Below are 20,642 nucleotides of genomic sequence, written 5' to 3'. Positions count from 1 at the left end.
ATTGTGGTGGGAAAAGACCCTCGGGATCATCAGGTCCAAGTGTAACCTCACTCTGGTACTAACCCATGGCCCTGAGAACCTTGTCTGTGCGCCCTTGCAACCCACCCGGGCACACATCCCTCTGCTCCTCTGCATAAGTGCAAACCAGGGCTCGTTTGGTTTTAGTTTCCCTAATTCCTATACGTTTGCCGGTCTTGCTGAGGCCTCGCTAAGCTGCAGCAGCAGGCAGGAAACCACACGGGCAGCGCTGACCCCGAATAACGGGGAGGGAACCTCCACGGAAATCTCCTGGAGCAAGTCTGCGGTGTTTGGGTTTCCCTTCCTTTCCCTGCAGCTGTTGGCTTTTGAGCGCGTGTGTTTTCCTTGGGGAGGCCGGGGTCTGGATCTCCCGATGGCCCTGGAAGGAAACGCTCCCATGCCAGAGACGCTTTCATTTACATTTCATTCAGACTTTTTTCCGTCTCTAGATCTTGCAGCGATTGTGTCTTTCAGCCACTTATCATGCGTTCAGACCGCGGTTTGCTGACAGGAGCGGCAGTGCTTCTAATCTCTGATTTTTTTCCCTGGTTTTGGTTCATTTTTGTGGTTGTCTTTGTCCCTCTGCGTCAAACAAACTTCTCGTGCCTTTTTAATGGCCTTGATTAGCACCAGGGAAGGATTGCTGACTTGGATTGGTGTTATTCCTGGTGTTCTCTCACTGGAATGACACCAGCAGTAAGAACCGCCTTGCCCTGCTTGCGATGCATTAAAGTCCAGTCTGTAGCCCTGGCCTAAGCACGTTGTGAATTTTCTGGGTTCACGCGTGTCAGAAAGGTGAGGGGGAGCAGTTTTGAGGTGGTTCCTCCTTTCCAGGAGGATTCAAGGGTCCGAGAGGGTTGGAGTTGTTCTTTTGGGAGAGAATGGAACAAAACAGAACGGAGGGAGAAACCCCAGGGCCCATGTGAGCCCCTGGGCCATCGGCCGCACACACACGGCGCTCCTGGGTGCCTCTGCCCAGGATATATTCAAAAGCGGTTTTGGTTTTATCAGACTTGCTGCCCGGGCTCCTAATCAGTATTACACACACCAAAGGACTCCCACATGCAATAAAAATCATAAGCTTTATTGGATTTTGAGACAGGGAAGATTCACATCCAGCTCCTTTTATAAACTGCATTACGTTTCATTCTAGCGCAGCCCCCATCAGTACAACCCTTTGTATGGAGGTGCTGGAGCTGAGTTTAAGGGGTTGCTAACATTTCTGACAAACCCAAAGGAAAATAATATGCTCTAAAGGAAACTAGGAAGACTGTGAAGAGCAAAAGTTCTGTATAGAAGCAACCAGAATATGCTGTTCCATGAAAAATGCCTAAACAATGGCTTGAATTTGATCAGAATACACACGCACACACACACACATACCCCACTTGGCAAAGCGGTCTTTATTTAGGCAATATTTAGTCAACATTTTTGACCAAAAGAAAGATTTTTGGCTGAAAAACGCCACACAATTCTAACCCAAACAGCACACAGAATGATGTGTTGCTTATCGAGCAAAAGTCCTTGCGTACAGATCTGCACAAACCGCAGGGCCGTAACGGCATCTCGTTCTGCTTCCTCCTAAAATTGCCTCGCTGGCCGTATATTAAACCATTTTATTAAAAATTATTGAATTATACAACTTTTTCCCCCCAATTGCGTATTTTCTAGTACTGTGAATAGGAACTGCAGGTGCTGTTTACTTTCCATAAAGCCTTTTTCTTCCAGAACCCGCAGAGCGGGTGCAGGTGAGAGCAGTGGGACATGGTGACACTGGCATAGCTTCCTCAGTCCTGGGGACATCCTCACCCTTTCCAGAGCATAATCAGGAAGGCAAAGGATTTCAGAGCTAATTCTCAGACCTCCTGTCCTCAGTGCCCTGATCTGTGCAGGAGACCGGTCATTTGATTTTTATTTACCCACTCGCAATCTAAGGGTATAATAAAGCACGTTATTCCAGTTGCGTGTGTGGTAATGCTGGATGTTTTGCTTTTTACCATGGTAGTTGATTATAATGCACTTTTTAAGACTTGCTTTCTAAAAAAAGGAATATTTGTGCTTTTATGTGTTTCATTCACACAGTATAGTTTGCTCAAGTCCTGTTATTAAGTGCCTCGGTGGTTACGTCTAGAAAGCAAAAAACATGCTGAGTAGTGTTTTATCAGCACAAATCTACTATTTTCACTAACCATAACAGTCAGGTTCTCCTGACTTCTAACTGCCCCCATTGTAAAAATTAGCAGTGCAGTTGGGTATTCCTGGAACCCCAAATAGCTGTCTGTAAGGACCTAAAACAGTTTGATGGGACAAATAATTACTCCCCACCCCCCTTAAATCCAGTGTCTAATCCAAACATATCCTTCCTGAAATAATGCTGGGCCTGCCCCGCTCCGAGGAACTGGAAAACAAGATGATTATGGTGGCGCCGATCGTGCCACCATAGTTAGGGGTTTAGAGCCTGACCTTAAGCCTGGCTCTAGCTTGGGGCTCGTCAGGGAAGATCTTGCTCACATTGCCCACAAACGCTCTTCTGCTTTTCCAAAGGAAAGGAGAACACGCCTAGGGTTAATTAAACAATGCGGGGGATACCAGAAGTATTTTCTCTGCAGAAGAGCGAACCAGAAAGCCTTTTGTCACATCCTGGGTTTCTGTGGCGTTCGGCCAGCTCCTCATTAGGGGTAGCAGGGCTGGGGAAGGAAGACTCCGAATCCACCCAGAATGTGGGGCAGAGCCTTCGGCCGGGCACCACTGAGCTCTGGCTGTGTGCACTGCGCTCCACAGTGCAGAATCCCAGAATGTGAGGGGTTGGAAGGGACCTGGAAAGCTCACCCAGTGCACTCCCCCCATGGAGCAGGAACACCCAGATGAGGTTACACAGGAAGGTGTCCAGGCGGGTTGGAATGTCTGCACAGAAGGAGACTCCACAACCTCCCTGGGCAGCCTGGGCCAGGCTCTGCCACCCTCACCAGGAACAAGTTTCTTCTCATATTTAAGTGGAACCTCCTGTGTTCCAGTTTGCACCCATTGCCCCTTGTTCTACCGTTGGTTGTCACTGAGAAGAGCCTGGCTCCATCCTCCTGACACTCACCCTTTCCATATTGATCCCCATGAACGAGTCACCCCTCAGTCTCCTCTTGTCCAGCTCCAGAGCCCCAGCTCCCTCAGCCTTTCCTCACACGGGAGATGCTCCACTACCTTCAGCATCTTGGTGGCTGCGCTGGACTCTCTCCAGCAGTTCCCTGTCCTGCTGGAACTGAGGGGCCACAGCTGGACACAATATTCCAGGTGTGGTCTCCCCAGGGCAGAGCAGAGGGGCAGGAGAACCTCTCTGACCTACTGACCACCCCCTTCTCATCCACCCCAGGTACCATTGGCCTTCCTGGCCACAAGGGCCCAGTGCTGGCTCATGGTCACCCTGCTGTCCCCAGGACCCCCAGGTCCCTTTCCCCTACACTGCTCTCTAATAGGTCATTCCCCAACTTATACTGGAACCTGGGGTTGTTCCTGCCCAGATGCAGATGCAACCTGCCGAAGCCGCGGGTCGGTGTTTGAGAGGGGGATGCCCTCTGCCAGCCACGGTTACTGTGCCGTAAACCGAGGAATCTGGCTTAAACCAGCCAAAGAAGGGAAATTCAGAGCTAATCTGCCAATGTTCATCAGCGTGAGCTCATTTGTGCGGCCCCATAAAATCAGCCAGTTCTCAGGCACTTGCGCAGCAATGAAAGTTGTGCCTGTGCCTTGGTGGGAAGAGTCGAGTTGGCATTCGAAGGAGAGCAGTTACCCCAGGAAACACCGGGACGCTGCTCGCCATTGTCAGAGTTTTGTGATTTATTTTTTTAACATTATACAGACAAAATAGTGGCTATTGTGTAGGCACGTGCTGTCTATTAGCAGAGATCAGGAAAGGGAAATAAACCACGCATTACTGAAGAATAAGATCATGATTGTGGTCAAGTGATGGCAGAACTTTTTTCTTCTCTTTGTCAAGCTGATTTGTAAACATTCCTCCAACAACTGTGCAGACAGCAGTGCCGTGGCTTCTTGAAGGGAAAGCAAAGAGCAGGAGCGATTCCTCCGCAGAGGGGTTTGACGCTCACCTCAGACCTGGCCAGAAGTGATGGGTCACCTCCAGCTGTCCCCGCGAGCCGCGCTGCACATGCAGCCTGTTAGCAGGGCGCTGTAATCAGGCTGTAATTCATTTTTTATCTCCAGTGATGATAGCTCTTAAAAATGTTTTGCGGTGGATTTGCTCTTTGATGCATGCTAAGCTCCTGGTAGCACTAATGGGAGCAGCGTGTGCCGGGGGAGGGAGACACCTTCCCCCCGCCTTCAAGATTAGTTGCGTTTTGCCGATGCTTATCCTTATCGCTTTGCATGGGGCGGCGAAAGCTGCGCACGACTCCAAGTTTTATTTTTTGAATTGTTTTTTATCTTCCTGTTGTCTTTTTGGTCACCTTCGTGACCATTTCTGGCAGCGCGGGCTGTGCTGCTGTTTCAGGGCCTGGGGGTGTGTTCGGTGCCGTGTTTTCAGCTCACTGTCTCCTGCCCTGAAGCAAGGCGGCCGCTGTAGAGCCAAGGGGAGCCAGTGTGCTCCAGAGGGGTTCAACCAGCTCACGTCCCAGCATGGAAACCAAACTTGCCTTTGGATTCCCTGGGAACCCCTTTCTCTGCTCACAGTTCTCTCTGGCCCCCAGTTCTGTATGGCTTGGATAGTGACCGGTACCCAGAGCCGAGAGGCTCCCAGGGCTGCCGGGTTACAAGCTGTGGCCACCAGCTCTGGCTGGCTGATCTGGTCTGGCTCGCATCAGACGGGGCACGTCATATCACAAACATGTATTATAATTATCTCTAATAATGGTGTTTACTCTTGTTAAGCCATTACTAAGCTGCACTGGAAAATGTGCGGATGTGCGGCTAGTATCTGAGCTACGAAATTAGAAGAAGCTCGGGCTGAAGTTAGATGAAAGTGAACATATTTATCCATGTCAGACTTCCTGCCATTTTGCACGCTCGTATTGATTTTTTTTTGACACGGTCTTCTTTTATTGAGTACCATATATTTTTTTAAATCCCTTACCCATAACAGTACCTGCTAAGGGCAAATGTAAAAGGAAACTGAAGTATATTAAACCTGCCTGGAGTCAAAATGTAATCTAACACCTGTAGTCTGCAATTTGTCATCACTTCATAGATACTTTTTCTAATAACAGTTTTGGATTTTCCTGAGTTTTGACCTTAGGATACTGTATAATCCAAGAAAAGCAAGGAAACTAAACCACAGTCTTTAACACAGCTTTATGGTGTCGAGGTGTGAAATCACCGCTGTGAGCATGAGCCCAAAGAAAATAATTCATTTGGAACTGCGACGAGTGCTGCAGCATTTGCCCAAATGAATATATTTTTGCAAGGCGGGGGGGGAAGAGTAGTCTACGAACCACATTTTTAAGAGGAAAGAAATGAACACAGGTGCAAATAGTAACTTCTGCTCCAGTTTGTTGTACAGACGTCCCTAGGCGAGCTGTAAAGCGCGTTGGCGCAGCGATGGTGTGTAATGAGCGCTCTCACCCCAAGCCCTGGGCCGGGAGGCTGTCAGTGCGGGGCTGCTCGTGGAGCTCTTGCTCTGCTCCTCCTGCACCACACTGGGATGCAGGGAAGCTGCGAGGTTTTGGAGGTCGGGAGGACAGATCATCTCCTGCCAGCTCCGTTGAGGGGGGACAGCATCTCTTTCTAGATATAAGATTCCTTTGCAAGGCGATGGGGGTTGTCTCGGAAGTAAACTCTCAACGTGTACCAGACACCGGCGCTGGCCCTATATTTTGTAAGGTGTCTGAGTTTTCTCTGGCTTTCATTTTGGGCTCCTTAAGCAGAGTAATAACTTGCTGTGTTTGCATAGAGTCCTTGGTGTGATAGAGTGTTGCGGCTGGCTATGAGAGCTGTGTACCTGGGAAGGAAAGCCAGAAGATGAGACCCTTCCCACCACAGAATCATTTGGGTTGGAAAAGACCTTTAAGATCATTGAGTCTGTTCCCCCAGCCCTGGCACTGCCCCATGTCCTGAGAACCTCATCTCCGTCCGTCCAGCCCTTCAGGGATGGTGACTCCAGCACTGCCCTGGGCAGCCTGTTCCAATGCCCCATAGCCCTTTGGGGAAGAAATTGTTCCCACATCCAACCTCAACCTCCCGTAGTGAAGAGAAGGCCAGCCCGTTCAGCTTTGCTTCTGGTGGGTTTGGGTTCTGAGGACGTACTGGCCAGCACACCCCACTCGAGGGACCTGCTCGTGCTCACTCAAATGCGCTGTCTGACCCGGACAGTCTCTGCTGCGAGTGCAGTCTTGCCTTCCAAGGATGTTTTAACATTTTTGGTGTTTCTCATAGTAAGGGGCAGCTCATCATCTCAGCAAAGCCCATCAGAAGGGAGCTCACCTGACTAGTCCTGTCTGCAAAGGGAAGAGCAGAACCACACCAAGAAACAAAAGAGCTTGGGGTTTTCGTGCAGAAACACGGTTCCTGTTTCTAATCGGCTGCAACGGCTGTTGAGGCAATAAAAGGTGAAATTTCACGGTGTCTCACTGCAGTTGGTGTGTGTATCCTGCTTGCCCCCCGTGGCCACTCACCCTTCTCACCTGCCTAGTTCTAGCTAGAAAGTGGGTGCAAATGGAGACAAACAGCAGTGGTACAGCGAATCCAGCCAAAATTAAATGCAGTGCAGACGCAGACTGCGATTACTTGATGTTCTTTGTTCAGATTGGACTTGCTCCCCTCTGTTTTCCATGGGAACGCGTCTGCCCGAGTCAGGTTTGTCCTGCGGGAGTGTCCTGAGACATGGGGAGCAGATACGTGTAAAACAGGGCAGCGATCCCTTCCTCCCAATAGCTCCAGACCACAAACCCTTAGCTTATTACAAGTAATCCCGATCACTCCCGTAATGATACACTACATTATATACTCTCCTAAACGTAATCATTCAATATCTCGCTTCCTTCCCTGTAGGCATGTACTATTATATTTTACACATGGCTTCCAGCTGGTTTTCATTGCGGCCTTCAAATCGTATTTCAGTACAGCGCGATTTCAGACCAGTCACTTTATCTTTTAAAGTCAACTTCTGTCATATTCGTTTTCTTGCAAGTTTTCTACCAGGGCTGGTCAATTCATTGGGAAAAAATGAGTTTGTCTGTGAGGTTAAAGTCTATGTGAATGAACCTCCGTAAAGCTGCTCTGTTGTGAAATGCTTGGAAGGCCTGGAGAGTTTAAAGACGAGATCTCTTGAAGGGGTGGAAAAAATAAGTCCTGTGGGCATGGAAGGAAATCTCTATCTCCACATTTGATTGGAAAGTAGATGGGGAAGGGAAGTCAGCTCCAGATGGTGGTGGCCGAGGAGGAGGAGGGTGTCCCACCGCTGGCCGGGGAGCGGTGGGGAAAGGCACAGGTCGTAATGACCCCAAAAAGGGAAAATCTGCGAGTGTCAGAGATGGAGAGTTTCCTCTGCGAGGCTGTGGCGGGCAGAGCCGGACACCAAGGCAGCAAATTGCCCAAATTGACCAACATTTTACAAAGGTAGTTCGAAGCAAATATTTAACAAAAAGGTAATTTAGATTTCAGATTGTGTCACGTGCCTCAACAGTTGATCTGCTTCCCATAGAAAAGAACGCTCTTTTTGTATTAGATAGCCCATATTATGGGAAGGAAATGCAAAACTGATCACAGCCTAAACCTGAAGGAAATTCTGTGCACTTATCCATCTTTCTGTAGATTGGTAATGTTGTGTCGTGGAAATCCTTTGTTAATGCCACTAGAAATCGAGAGCAAAGCCCCAGAAGTTAGTGAAATAATGAGCTTTATCTGTTATAAGAGTAGCTTTAGGTTTTTGTATTACTTAGGAAAATGGTGATTGAAATACAATACAACCTTTTCCTAATATTTTACACTGATAGCCCCTGGGTTTTGTGTTTTCTCTTCTGGAGAGGTCACTCCAGCAAAGGAAGGGTTAAGCAGAATTATTCTTTCCCTCCCGCTCTCAGCCCTCTCTTTGGTTGATTGCTTTATAGATGCTGTAGGCATCTCTTCATCTCCTTCAAATTAAACATTTTACTGCTGCCGATCCTGTATTGCTGGGTTTTTTTCATCGTTATATTTGATTGGAAGTCTTGTAACATTTTTCAGGCTGGATCGTTTCTCATGCTATTTGTAAACTGAAAAGGCAGAAAAAAGCCGCCTTCCGACTGCACCAAGAACGAGCAGAGTCATTCGCGCTCTTTCTGGATGTGTTTGTGTCTCTGGTAGCTGCTACTTGAATTCGGCCTCTGATTAGCAGAACTGCTGGCGGCTTTTTGTGTGACTCCGCCTGTAAATTCCCTGCCAGCTGATTTGTGGTGTTAAATCCTTTTCTTTTTGGCTGCAGGATGTCAGGGGACAGCAGAGAGGGGAGATGATGTGGGCAGGGGCTGTGTGACGAGTGTTCTGGGCCGGTGTCAGCAGCGCCGGCTCCGCTGCTCGGGGCTGACATACGGCTCTGAGCCTCGTCTGCAACTCCGGTATCTGCAAACGTCAGTTCTTCTCTTTGAAAACAATCTGCAGAGTAAAAAGAAATCCTCAAAGGGCAGCTGAGTGACTCCCTTCATTAGAACATGATGCTCTTTTATTACCAGAGATGTAGTAAAACATAAACCAGGGTATCTGTCATTTCCATTTGAGTTTCTCCTTTCCCCCAGCTCCTTGCTCAGCTCCATTGCTGTGACACCCTCAGTATTTACCTTCTTGGGAGGAAAATTAATCTTTTGGCACCAAAACACATTTGCAGTGCTTCTGCCCGCCAGCAGCCCTTGCCCGGGGGGTGGCAAGCCCTGCATGTCACCAGTAGTGACACCTGCTTTTCACCAACCTGCAGTTGTGTGTCTGCACGTCCGTGTCCTCGCACGCACCCGGGGGCATCGAGGCTCTGGGGACATGGCAACGGGTCCTGCCTTGGGAGCCAGTGCTGGGCAGCGGCTGGATGGACGGAGGGATAGACGGTATAAATTCCAGTATAAGTTGGGGAATGACCTGTTGGAGAGCAGCGTTGGGAAAAGGGACTTGGGCGTGCTGGGGACAGCAGGGTGACCATGAGCCAGCACTGGGCCCTTGTGGCCAGGAAGGCCAATGGTACCCAGGGTGGATTAGAAGGGGGTGGTCAGTAGGTCAGAGAGGTTCTCCTGCCCCTCTACTCTGCCCTGGGGAGACCACACCTGGAATATTGTGTCCAGTTGTGGCCCCTCAGTTCCAGCAGGACAGGGAACTGCTGGAGAGAGTCCAGCGCAGCCACCAAGATGCTGAAGGGAGTGGAGCATCTCCCGTGTGAGGAAAGGCTGAGGGAGCTGGGGCTCTGGAGCTGGACAAGAGGAGACTGAGGGGGGACTCATTCATGGGGATCAATATGGAAAGGGTGAGTGTCAGGAGGATGGAGCCAGGCTCTTCTCAGTGACAACCAGTGACAGGACAAGGGGCAGTGGGTGCAAACTGGAACACAGGAGGTTCCACTTAAATTTGAGAAGAAACTTGTTCCTGGTGAGGGTGGCAGAGCCTGGCCCAGGCTGCCCAGGGAGGTTGTGGAGTCTCCTTCTGTGCAGACATTCCAACCCGCCTGGACACCTTCCTGTGTAACCTCATCTGGGTGTTCCTGCTCCATGGGGGGATTGCACTGGATGAGCTTTCCAGGTCCCTTCCAACCCCTGACATTCTGGGATTCTGTGACGGGTGGGTGGATGGATTGAAGGGAGGGATGAATGGATGGAGGGATGGATGGACGGATGGAGGTACAGCAGGAGAAGGGTGATGCGGTGGCCAGGCTGGAGGTCAGGTCGGTCCAGCGGCATCTTCTCCAGGTTCATCTCCTTGGCACAGGTGTGCACTGGGCAGCGCTGGGGTCTCCCGCCTGATTTTCAAACCCTGTTCCTGGAGACCAGGGGTGTTATAAATCACTGTGACAGGGTGTGAGGAAGGGGCTCTTGGGCACAGAGCTGCTTTATTTATTTGCCAACGGGCTGATATTCCGCAGCGGGCTTCCCTCTCGCAGGGATAACTTGACTAATGTAGCGTTGTTTTAGGGGCTCAATCTGTGTGTAAAATTCAGCACAAGTTCTCGTATTTCCATTCTTTATCCTTATTTTTTTCCCTTTAGAGAGCTTTGATGTAGGTTGATTTTCCGGCTGTTCCAGTTTGCAGCACAGACGTTTTCTTCTTTGGGTGAAGAACTAGAATTCCCTCTTATTTGTGGAAGGAAAAAATTATCCATATTGATTTTGTTAGCTCTGTAGCATTGAGTTCTAATAATTATTTCTGTGCCTCTGAAGAAACCTCTGGGCAAATCCAGCCCTGAACCCTGTAGGGGATTTTTTGCCAGCAATCTCTTGTATAGATTTGGTTTTAAAGAAAGCATATGGAGCTCCTCTGTGTCTCTAACGATTCAGAGCAGGTATTTTTCCCCCGGAATAAGGGCTGCACAAGGCCCTTTCTTAGTCATTTTAAGTGGCTGTTAGGAAGATGAAGAGCTACATATGCTTTCTTTAAACTCCCCGAAAAGCAGATACTGCTGGTGAAAATCTGTTGCAAGACTGAAAAGCGTGTTTGCCCAGAGGGTTTCTGCGAATTGAGGGATATAATTATTTGAACTCAGAACTCCTCAACTAGTGAAATTAATACAGATGTGATACAGAGAAATCTGTTCAAGAGATACATTAAAGCCAGCGCTGTGAAGCGACTGAACTGACTGCGATGTCGCTCTTCACAGAAGGGAAATCTTCACAAATCTCTACACTTCTTTTTTTTTCTCCCATAAAGCAGCTGCGATGGATTTTAATGCCAAATCATTATTTATGGTGAAGTAGCACCTGACAGTCCCACGTGTGAGTGGGCCCTTGTTGTATTTGGCGTCTCGTAGGAACGGGGAGAGTCTCCAGCCTCAAATGCCGAGAGGAATCGCAGAGAAGAGGGGAAAAGCAAGAGGACAGATGGTCTGAGACGAGTCTGCTGGTCAAGCATTGAGACTCTTAACACCTCTTGACTGTATTTTTATTTTGGCTCTATTTCTTTTCATTACCTACATTTTGCATTTGTTTATTTTGCGGGTTTGTGGCTGCTTGATGTCGTTTGCCTTTTAGATCGCTTTCTCCTTTCAGCCTGTAGTTTCTGGTGCGGTTGTCTTACAGGTGAGCGAGGCAGCGGACAATGAACAGTAGTTAGTAGTTCTCTTCACCAGAGCACAGTAGGGCCTGTGTAAAGGCTGTTCCCTCGAGCTGCCGGGGCTCCGCAGGTCCATGAAGTGTGTGTCTGTTTGCTCCCATAGGTGCTGCACCGACAGCAGTCCCAGCCTGCCAAGGAGAACTCCCCACCCAGAGAAGAGGCCCCTCCGCCACCCGCCGAGGACAGTTGTGCCAAAAAGCCACGGTCCCGTACCAAGATCTCCTTGGAAGCCCTCGGCATCCTCCAGAGCTTTATCCACGACGTGGGGCTCTACCCCGACCAGGAAGCCATCCACACCCTCTCCGCTCAGCTGGATCTCCCCAAACACACCATCATCAAGTTCTTCCAGAACCAACGGTACCACGTGAAGCACCACGGGAAGCTAAAAGAGCACTTGGGAACGGTGGTTGACGTGGCAGAGTACAAGGATGAGGAGCTGCTGACCGAGTCGGAGGAGAACGACAGCGAGGAGGGCTCCGAGGAGATGTACAAAGTGGAACCCGAGGAGGAGAACCCCGAGAAGAGCAAGGCGGCCCCGGCGGACATCGACCAGAGATAATGCGAGATGGGAGCGCAGGAAGCAATACAACCGATCCAAGGATCTTCTGGGTTTATTTTTAACTTTCTTTTCCCTGTTTTTACCCCTTGTTTGTTTGTTTCCGTCGCGCATGGTCCGTGTGCAAACCGAATGAGTTCAGCGTTGCCCAATCAGATGCCGCCTTGACACGGACACCCGAGCGTTACACGTCCTCCGTTTGACTGAAGTAATCGTCGTGATCACGTAGGATTCTGCCTTCATTAATCTTGCACGTATGAAAGGGACATCCAGCAAGTAAGTGGGAAGAAAAGGTCCTATGAAATCAATGAAGGAAGATTTACAATTTTGTGTGTGTGTATATATATATATATTTGCATAAAATATATATATATTAAAATTGCATGGGACGGAACTTTACAACCTGAAAGTATAGACTGTGAAATGAGTTCTTTAAAGATGAGACTTGTTTATGTATTAAAACCACTTCACAATGAGTTGCTTTGGCTTTTTGATAAACTGCCGCCTGCTCTCGGGGTGTGGTGACTATTTTTGAATTCCTATTTATTTTCTATGTTTATCCCTGATTTTTTTTTTTTTTTTTAATTATTATATGGCTTCCTATCTGGCAACTTGATGGGTAATTTTTGAGGTATGTATTTAAAGACATAAATCAACACTGCCAAATAAAGAAAAGAGGAAAGAAAAGGAAAAAAAAGAGAGAAAAATGGAAAAACAAATCAGGGCACCTTAAAAAGAAAACTAGTAAGTTAAAGTACTTTAAACACAATGCACACTTAAGAGGATGCAGCATGTTCCACTCTCCAGACAGTCCTTTCCGTAGTGAACAGATGAATTTTCATGGGATTTAGAGTGACTAAAACTGAAATTCAGAGCATAGAAGACTTGTCTGTTAACGAGGTCTTTATAGAAAGAGAAGATAACGTGTTGAGATTTGATGTATGGAATTCATACTATGAACCGCATTTTACTGTGGGTTTTATTTACCTGTTCCCTGTTGCAGATCTTCACGTTTATAAGCTTCCTTCTTGTGGTCGCTTTTTGTTTATCCTGAGGTGAAACGCACCAGTGTAAAGTGACACGGGGACACAAAACACCACCATCCCAAGCGCCCCGTGCGGGGCAGCTGCTGACAGGCGGGGGTTTGCGTTGCCGGCTCTCCTCCTCGTGTCTCCGGTTTGGGTGGGCTTCTCTGTGCCGCTGAGATGATGCATTTTGGGGTCGCGGGGGCCCAGCGAGCAGCTCCCTCCAGCACAGCCACAGCGACCGACTCTTCCTGCACCCGTGTCCAGAGACGCCAAGTAGCATTTTCCATTGGCTCCCGTGCGGTGATGGCCCAGACGAGCCCTCTCTGTCCTTTGGCGCTCCCCAGCTGGATGGATTTCAGACGCCGGCTCAAACCGCGATCGCAGCCGCACCGACGAGGCTTGTGGGGTTTTCCTTCCTTTTTCACACGGGCTTTTCGCGTCACCTCGACAAAGACCTCATGCAATATCACTCTGAAAGTTACTTTCTGTTTACTACACCAGGCAATGTAATATAACTGTTAATACTATTTATATATTTGAAAGGTATAAAAGGTAGGAGTTAAAAGCGAAAAACAAACCTCTATGTGTAGATATTTACTCAGAACAGACAATATACAGGGAGAAGACGTTGCAATACAAGCTAATTCTAGCTGCTCAGTAACCTCTGAAGTTTTTAAGGGATTTTTTCAAAACGAACGTTTGAAACATAAGAGTATCTCTGCATAAATTTCATATACCTTTGCAAAATGACGATGGGTTGCTTAGTGCCCCTTTTGCTCTTCATCCTTTATTTCTGTAGTATGCTGCAGCTTTAATCAGAATCGCAGTGGCTGCTGCTTTATGTTTCCCTCAGAGCTACTCTTTCAAAACTGTCTTCTTATCCTGTACCTGAAATCACTCCATACATTTGAAAGGAAAGCGAGTTTTGCCAAGCTACGTGAGGCTGTTCATCTGATGATGGCATCGACATTTGGTATCTTTTACACTTCAACCAAAAATTTTATTAGGTATTTTTTCAATGCTGAGTCTTGCCTTTTTATTTTTAATTTCACTGCCGATTCTGCAGTGGTTCTAAGTGAATCTGTGGGCATTTTAGCCTGTGGTCTTGCCAGAACTTTGCGAATTACAATGCATATATGTCTATTTATTCAATATCCATCATATAATATCTATTTGGAGAAAGAAACTTTTCTTGTAGTGCCTCTTAACAAAGCACAATTTTCCGCCTTTTTTGTGAAACAAAAAATAAAAAACAAAAAAACAAATTGTGTTTTATTGCGGTATCAACAATGTGAATAAGGATTAACATATTGTAAATGTTCTTTTTTCCATGTAAATCAACTTTATCTTTGTTATCACTAAGTGATAATTAATTTTTAACTTATGTGCATTGTTAGGCTGTTAGAATTTTTTGGTTGTCGAAATAAAACGCATTCAATAAATATGACTTAATTTGTCAAGTAATTTACTGGGCCTTTTTCCTTTCCTGACGAGTTCAAGTGGAACAAGGTCTGCGAAATGGAGGATGGGGGGATATCAGCAGATTGACAAAAGAGTCGATCGGCGCTCTTGGGGTTCACAAACCCGCGGCAGCCCCCCCGGGCTCGGCACAGCTGGCACATCTGTGTCACCGCGGCCCGACGCTGCGTTGCCGGCACGCACGGGGTCCTGGTGGGAGCGGGAGGGCGCGGGTGGCAGCGGCCGGGCGCGGAACGCGCTCCGAACCCTCAGAAAGCCCCGCTCCCCGTCTGCGCTCCTCTTCTGCTGGGACATTTTCTGTTTACAATTAAAAAGCCACAAATGACTGCGTGTCAGGAAACTTTTGGAGCACACATGTCCGTGGTTAATGGACATAATAAAAGGCTTTATTATATTTATAGCAGGGCATCCTACTGAGTGTCTAGAGGAATGCCGGAAGGCCTGATGTATCTGAGAAATGTGTGAAATGATTTTGGGGAGAATACAGATAAATGGAAAAAATGGCTCAAAATTCTTGAGCTAACAAAGTGGTGAGTGCCTGGATTCAATCCTAGCAGACAGATCATATACTGCACGTCAGACTTGAGTTGTCTAGGAATTGAGGCAGAGTGATTTTTAAACCCTTTTTCTGTTGTGGTCGTTCCAATGCGATAGTTTTTCTTTTCATGGCTTATTCACATCCTATATAAAATATCCCTGTGCTGAGCTGGTCCTCAGGGCTGTGGGAGGTGACAGAGGCCACCAAGTGGCCTGTGACACTGTGCCTGGGTGCTGTGAGGATGCTGATGGTGTGAGGATGCTGCATTGGGTCCCTTTCCGCCTGCGGGGGGGGGCGAAACAAAAAGGAGCAGCAGCTCCCGCTCCCCTCACAGACACTTTTATCCATGTGTGTGTGTGGCTAAATAATATTTAGATAAAGACACACACGCACATACTTTAATTGGGGGGAAAATCCTATAAACATATGGGGTTTTCTTCCAAACTGTAAAAAAATCAGTTAATAGCTGCTATAGTAGAAATATTTCTATTAATGCTTCTACTTCTCTATACTTACACGCTGCTGCTCCTATTGGTTGTTCTTGTTGTAGTCATCCAGACATATGTATTTCTAATTTCAAACCTGTGTGAGTGAAAAATAAACGTTTTAAGATTAGTTTAAGATTAAGAACATACTGTCTATTGCCTGAAGTTCATTGTTGCTTAGATAAAAGTATCTGCTCGATCTCTTCCCATTTACTTAGTAACCAATTATTTCCTCCAGACTAAATGGATTAGAATCCTTTATTGATGAAATTTTGTTTCTATCCTGAACCTGTTAAACGCGGGGGGGATAAAAGTTAAGACACATTAGACAGTGAGCAAATGGCATCTTAAAATCATAAACGAGTCATTACAAAAAAACCTTCGCTTACACTATAAAGTGCAGTGATTAATTAAAGATGCGGTTTTAACTTATTTATAGCCATTAAAAAAACATACCGGTTTTAACACAAAACAACACGAGCCAAGTCATCCAGGGGAAAGACACTGGCAGCCTGAGACTTGGCAAAATGTGACAAAGGCAGCCGGGAGCAGAAGATGCCGGCCACCCTGCTCTCCCCGCTAAATCTGTACCATATTCCAATGGGAATTTGTCTGGCTTTCCCTCCCTGGTTTTGTTTTTTTGTGAGGCTTTCCTGGGTGAAAATCCCAGGTAATTAAGGACTTTTTTTTTTCCTCTATAAAGTAGCTGATGAATTTCCTTGCACTGAGGCATAGTGTTCAACTGAGGCAGGCTGGGGCTATTTCAAGGAAAAATCTGCTTTGGCTAGTGACCAAGCTTCCCCTGTACTCCTTTTGAGAGTGCAGCACAATAACATGAATAGAAGCTTTTCAATGAATAGGCTACTCATGAACCTTGCAAGTTCACAGGTACTACCTGCCGCTGGTTAAGTTCACAGAATCCCAGGATGTGAGGGGTCGGAAGGGACCTGGAAAGCTGATCCAGTGCAATCCCCCCATGGAGCAGGAACACCCAGATGAGGTTACACAGGAAGGTGTCCAGGCGGGTTGGAATGTCTGCACAGAAGGAGACTCCACAACCTCCCTGGGCAGCCTGGGCCAGGCTCTGCCACCCTCACCAGGAACAAGTTTCTTCTCATCTTTAAGCGGAACCTCCTGTGTTCCAGTTTGTACCCATTGCCCCTTGTCCTGTCACTGGTTGTCAGTTACATAGTTTTATTCTGCATATATGCTACATAATTGTAACTTGTGATGTCATCTTATTAACCATGAGAAATGCCCTACCTTGGTTTGGGATGAAGATCTCTAGTGAAATGTGCTCAGAAAAGAGACTGGTTTTGTGGCAAATTTGTGTGATTTGCAAGAGCAGAAATGCATATGTTCTTCTCAGGTGAGGTCCGTCCTGCCATGTGTTGTACCCACCACAGGCTGAGCTGATTCTGACCGGACGTGGCCAGCAGAAGCATTTGGCATGTGCCACCCCCAGGGGAGGGCGAGCTGCAGCAGATGGGTCTCATGGCTGTGGAGGGGACTCCTGTAACAAAGTGCAGCAGGATGTGACCAGCAAACGCAGTCCTTACCACAGGGTCCAGCTGCTGGTTTCATAGACCAACCAAGCCTCCTCTGTTTGTATTTAAAGGCTATTTTTCTCCTCTATTTGTATTTAAAGGCGGTTGCAGAACATCATTCCCTTAATGGATCTATTTTCACAAGCCATTTAGCATCATTTGTTCAGTGTCAACATTGTCCTTTCATTTACTTTCCCCCACCCAGCGTCCCCTCCCGACCTCTGGCCACCCATCGCCCAATATATTCATAGGCAGAACTGCAGCTGAGCATCACTCAGCCCTGTCCCACCATGGACACCTGTGGCTGGCTGCCCACACGCTCCTGCTCTTGCACCAGAATCATTTCAGGGCAACATAAGGGCCTTCTGGAATATTGTGTCCAGTTGTGGCCCCTCAGTTCCAGCAGGACAGGGAACTGCTGGAGAGAGTCCAGCGCAGCCACCAAGATGCTGAAGGGAGTGGAGCATCTCCCGTGTGAGGAAAGGCTGAGGGAGCTGGGGCTCTGGAGCTGGACAAGAGGAGACTGAGGGGGGACTCATTCATGGGGATCAATATGGAAAGGAGGAGTGTCAGGAGGATGGAGCCAGGCTCTTCTCGGTGACAACCAACGGTAGGACAAGGCACAATGGGTTCAAACTGGAACACGGGAGGTTCCACTTAAATTTGAGAAGAGACTTCTTCTCAGTGAGGGTGGCAGAGCCTGGCCCAGGCTGCCCAGGGGGGTTGTGGAGTCTCCTTCTGTGCAGACATTCCAACCTGCCTGGACACCTTCCTGTGTAACCTCATCTGGGTGTTCCTGCTCCATGGGGGGATTGCACTGGATGAGCTTTCCAGGTCCCTTCCAACCCCTGACATTCTGGGATCCTGTGATTCTGGAGCCCAGACTGCAGCGAGCCGGGAAAGCGCCTCCAGCCCCGTGGGCTCACAAGCTCAAGCTGGCCCCTGGGTGCCCGCACCCCCCTCACACCGCCCTCCCGAGCAGCTGAGATGGACCGCAAGGACAGCCAATCGGAAGCCGCGCTGCTGGTGCCCCAGCCATTGGGACGGGGAAGAGCCAGGATGGGCGGGGCTCTCGCGCTGCTGAGGTGCTGAGGCGGTGTCTCTGAGGCGGCCATTTTACCCGCTGGCTGCCATCTTAGGGATGTCGATCACCCCGGAGGCCACATCGCTGAGGCTGCCGAGACTGCCCGGCCTCACTGCCGTGGGAAGGGCTGCTCGGGGTCCGCTCTGCCCAGCGTTCCTGCCCGCACAAGGCTGCCAGGCAACCCTGCCCCAGCAGGCACACTGATGGCTCTGGCAGGGTGCTTCAAAGGAGGAGCTTGTCCTGAGGAGAGAGAGAAGTGCTTGCAGCTGCCCCAGTCATGAATGGCTGGGATGCAATCCAGCCCATACTGCAGCTCTTGGAAAACGTCCTCCATGCACAAGGGAGAAAACAAGATGCCCCATGTCCATGTAAGTGACATAGTGAAGGGCCACAAGGAACAGCTACCAGCGAGAGAAGCACAGGTATTAATCGCAACTGGCATGCTGGAGTCATTTACTTTTCTCTCAATGCTCAAGAATGACAAAAAGCAGGTTGTGAGCATAGTTCACATAGAAGATCTGGCCCCTGCCATTTCAGCAGGTTTATTCCCCTGGGTGACTCCTGTCACCGTGTATGGCAGTGAAGGCCCGCTGCTTTTTAGTGCCTCATGTGGTTTATCCCAAAGGCCTTGGGATCTTTCCCTCTTTCTTGTCTTTAAAAATGTTCATGTGGCTGCTGGCTGAATGTTGGTTTCATAATTGATGGATGTGGTCTTGGCAATCTCCTTTTTAAGAGCCATTGCTTGTCACATAAATATCATCTATCAGTGCCCGTTGTCTTTATAGCGATCTTGAGCAAACAGTTTTATTTCCAATCAGGACATCACACATTGATCTAAACACTCATCTGTAATGGATCAATTTACATTAGGAGAGCAGTATTGTAGCATTGCTGTTCATTATATTGAAAGAAGTATATGCTTAGTTACAGACTAAAATCAATTAAACAGCCCCGTGCCTTTTGCTGCGAGAAAGTCAACAAGCCAGTCTGTCTTGGACAATTATGTGGCTACGGCTCCTTAAAAATAGGGCTTGCAGCATCACCGCCTTCCTCCGAGTTCTTGCTTTCTCCTTCAGAGGCCTCTCCTGCAACGTTCTGCTTGTTGTGCAGTCTGGTGAAACACTCCCACGAGAGCAGCGCAGGCAGCGCTGGGGCTGCCGTGACGGAGGCGCCTTTCTCAGGGTCGCGCATCCAAACGGGAGCCTGCGCTTGCACCAGAAGGCTGCCGGAGAGGGGGTGATGGGGCATGTGGGGGATGCTGAGAAACACAGAGGATGCCGTTTGCATCTTCAGGGGTGAGATCATTATCTCCAAGCGGCCCTGATTTCAGGGGAGGAGAACAGGAGGAGCTGGGAGGAATGTGTACGTTGCTCTGCTGTTTCTTGCCTTGCTGCAAGAGGAGACTGCAAGGAGTGCTGGAGGCTTTCTGACAAGGGGATCATGATTCCAGTGGGTGATGTAGCTGCAGAGAGAGTAGGAACCTGCAATTTCAAAAGCAAAACACACAGGGGAACTGCAGGGCAATGCAAGGATGGGATTTGAGGAGCACATCTCTCGGGGCTGGTGTGGCGGTGGCAGATGAAGGCGGTACCTGCCCCAGCCCCTGCCAGAGACCAGTGTCCCTGGTGGCAGAAGGGAGCATGTGCTGGTGCTCTGCGTGCCACCGCTGTCACCACAGCAGGGCTGGTGGGCAGGTGAGCCCGTGGCCATCACAATGGTGCTGACTGTCATCGGGAATTTTCACTTTGCCATGTACAAAAGCTGTGATAAACAGGTAAAAGCGATCAGCAGGGGTAGGTTCTGACTGAGGAGAAACCTTATTAATGTTTATAAATATATAGAGGGTGAGTGTCAGGAGGATGGAGCCAGGCTCTTCTTGGTGACAACCAGTGATAGGACAAGGGGTAATGGGTATAAACTGGAACACAGGAGGTTCCAATTAAATTTGAGAAGAAACTTGTTCCTGGTGAGGGTGGCAGAGCCTGGCCCAGGCTGCCCAGGGAGGTTGTGGAGTCTCCTTCTGTGCAGACATTCCAACCCGCCTGGACACCTTCCTGTGTAACCTCATCTGGGTGTTCCTGCTCCATGGGGGGATTGCACTGGATGAGCTTTTGAGGTCCTTTCCAATCCCTGACATCCTGGGATTCTTTCTTTGTGGTCAGATGCCCCCCATGACCTGGTAGGCCTGTGCTGTGGAGGACATGTACAGCCTTCCTGGTTTATATATGTACATGTATATATGTTTTTTTTCGCTTGAGACTTTGCCTACTTCTCTACCAGCCAGGCCGTTCAGCCGTTGTCTTACTCTTTCATTACATGCACAAAACACTGCTGCAGTGCTAATAATAATAATGAGAGGGAAGGAATAGCAGATATTACAAAGCTTATTAAGAAATTGATCTTTCTTTTGCTCTCGAATAAAGAGGCAGACCTCGAAACTGCTGAAGCCATTCAGTTAATTGGTTATTGGCTCTCTTGAGTGATTATATCCACCCTGGTTCCACCAAGTTCAGCAGGTCTTGTGCTGGTCAATTAGCCTTTGGCATCCGGGAAGGGAAATGCTTCATTCGGGTTTTCTCAGAGCCTGCTTATGTAGCATAAGGTGGACTGAACGGGAGAGGTTCCCCATGGGCAGCAGGAGAACTTACTGGCACTTGCAGCCTGAATCCCGCCCTTGAACTGGCACCAAA

General features: G+C 48.4%; 1 protein-coding gene across 4 annotated transcripts in view; it reads left to right on the top strand.

The window, feature by feature from the left end:
* The window catches only part of SATB2 (SATB homeobox 2), a 168,417-nt gene extending 155,929 nt beyond the window's left edge, over positions 1 to 12,488 (top strand). For all 4 annotated transcript variants that reach the window (XM_065069483.1, XM_065069484.1, XM_065069486.1 and 1 more), the window contains one exon: positions 11,339 to 12,488. In XM_065069483.1, coding sequence (XP_064925555.1) covers positions 11,339 to 11,794 — 456 coding nt within the window. In that variant the 3' untranslated portion in view covers positions 11,795 to 12,488. The remainder of the gene's footprint in view (positions 1 to 11,338) is intronic.
* Positions 12,489 to 20,642: the final 8,154 nt, after the last annotated feature.

The sequence above is a fragment of the Columba livia genome, chromosome 7, assembly GCF_036013475.1.
Source record: "Columba livia isolate bColLiv1 breed racing homer chromosome 7, bColLiv1.pat.W.v2, whole genome shotgun sequence".
Lineage (NCBI taxonomy): Eukaryota > Metazoa > Chordata > Aves > Columbiformes > Columbidae > Columba > Columba livia.
This window is presented reverse-complemented; position numbering and strand designations above follow the sequence as displayed.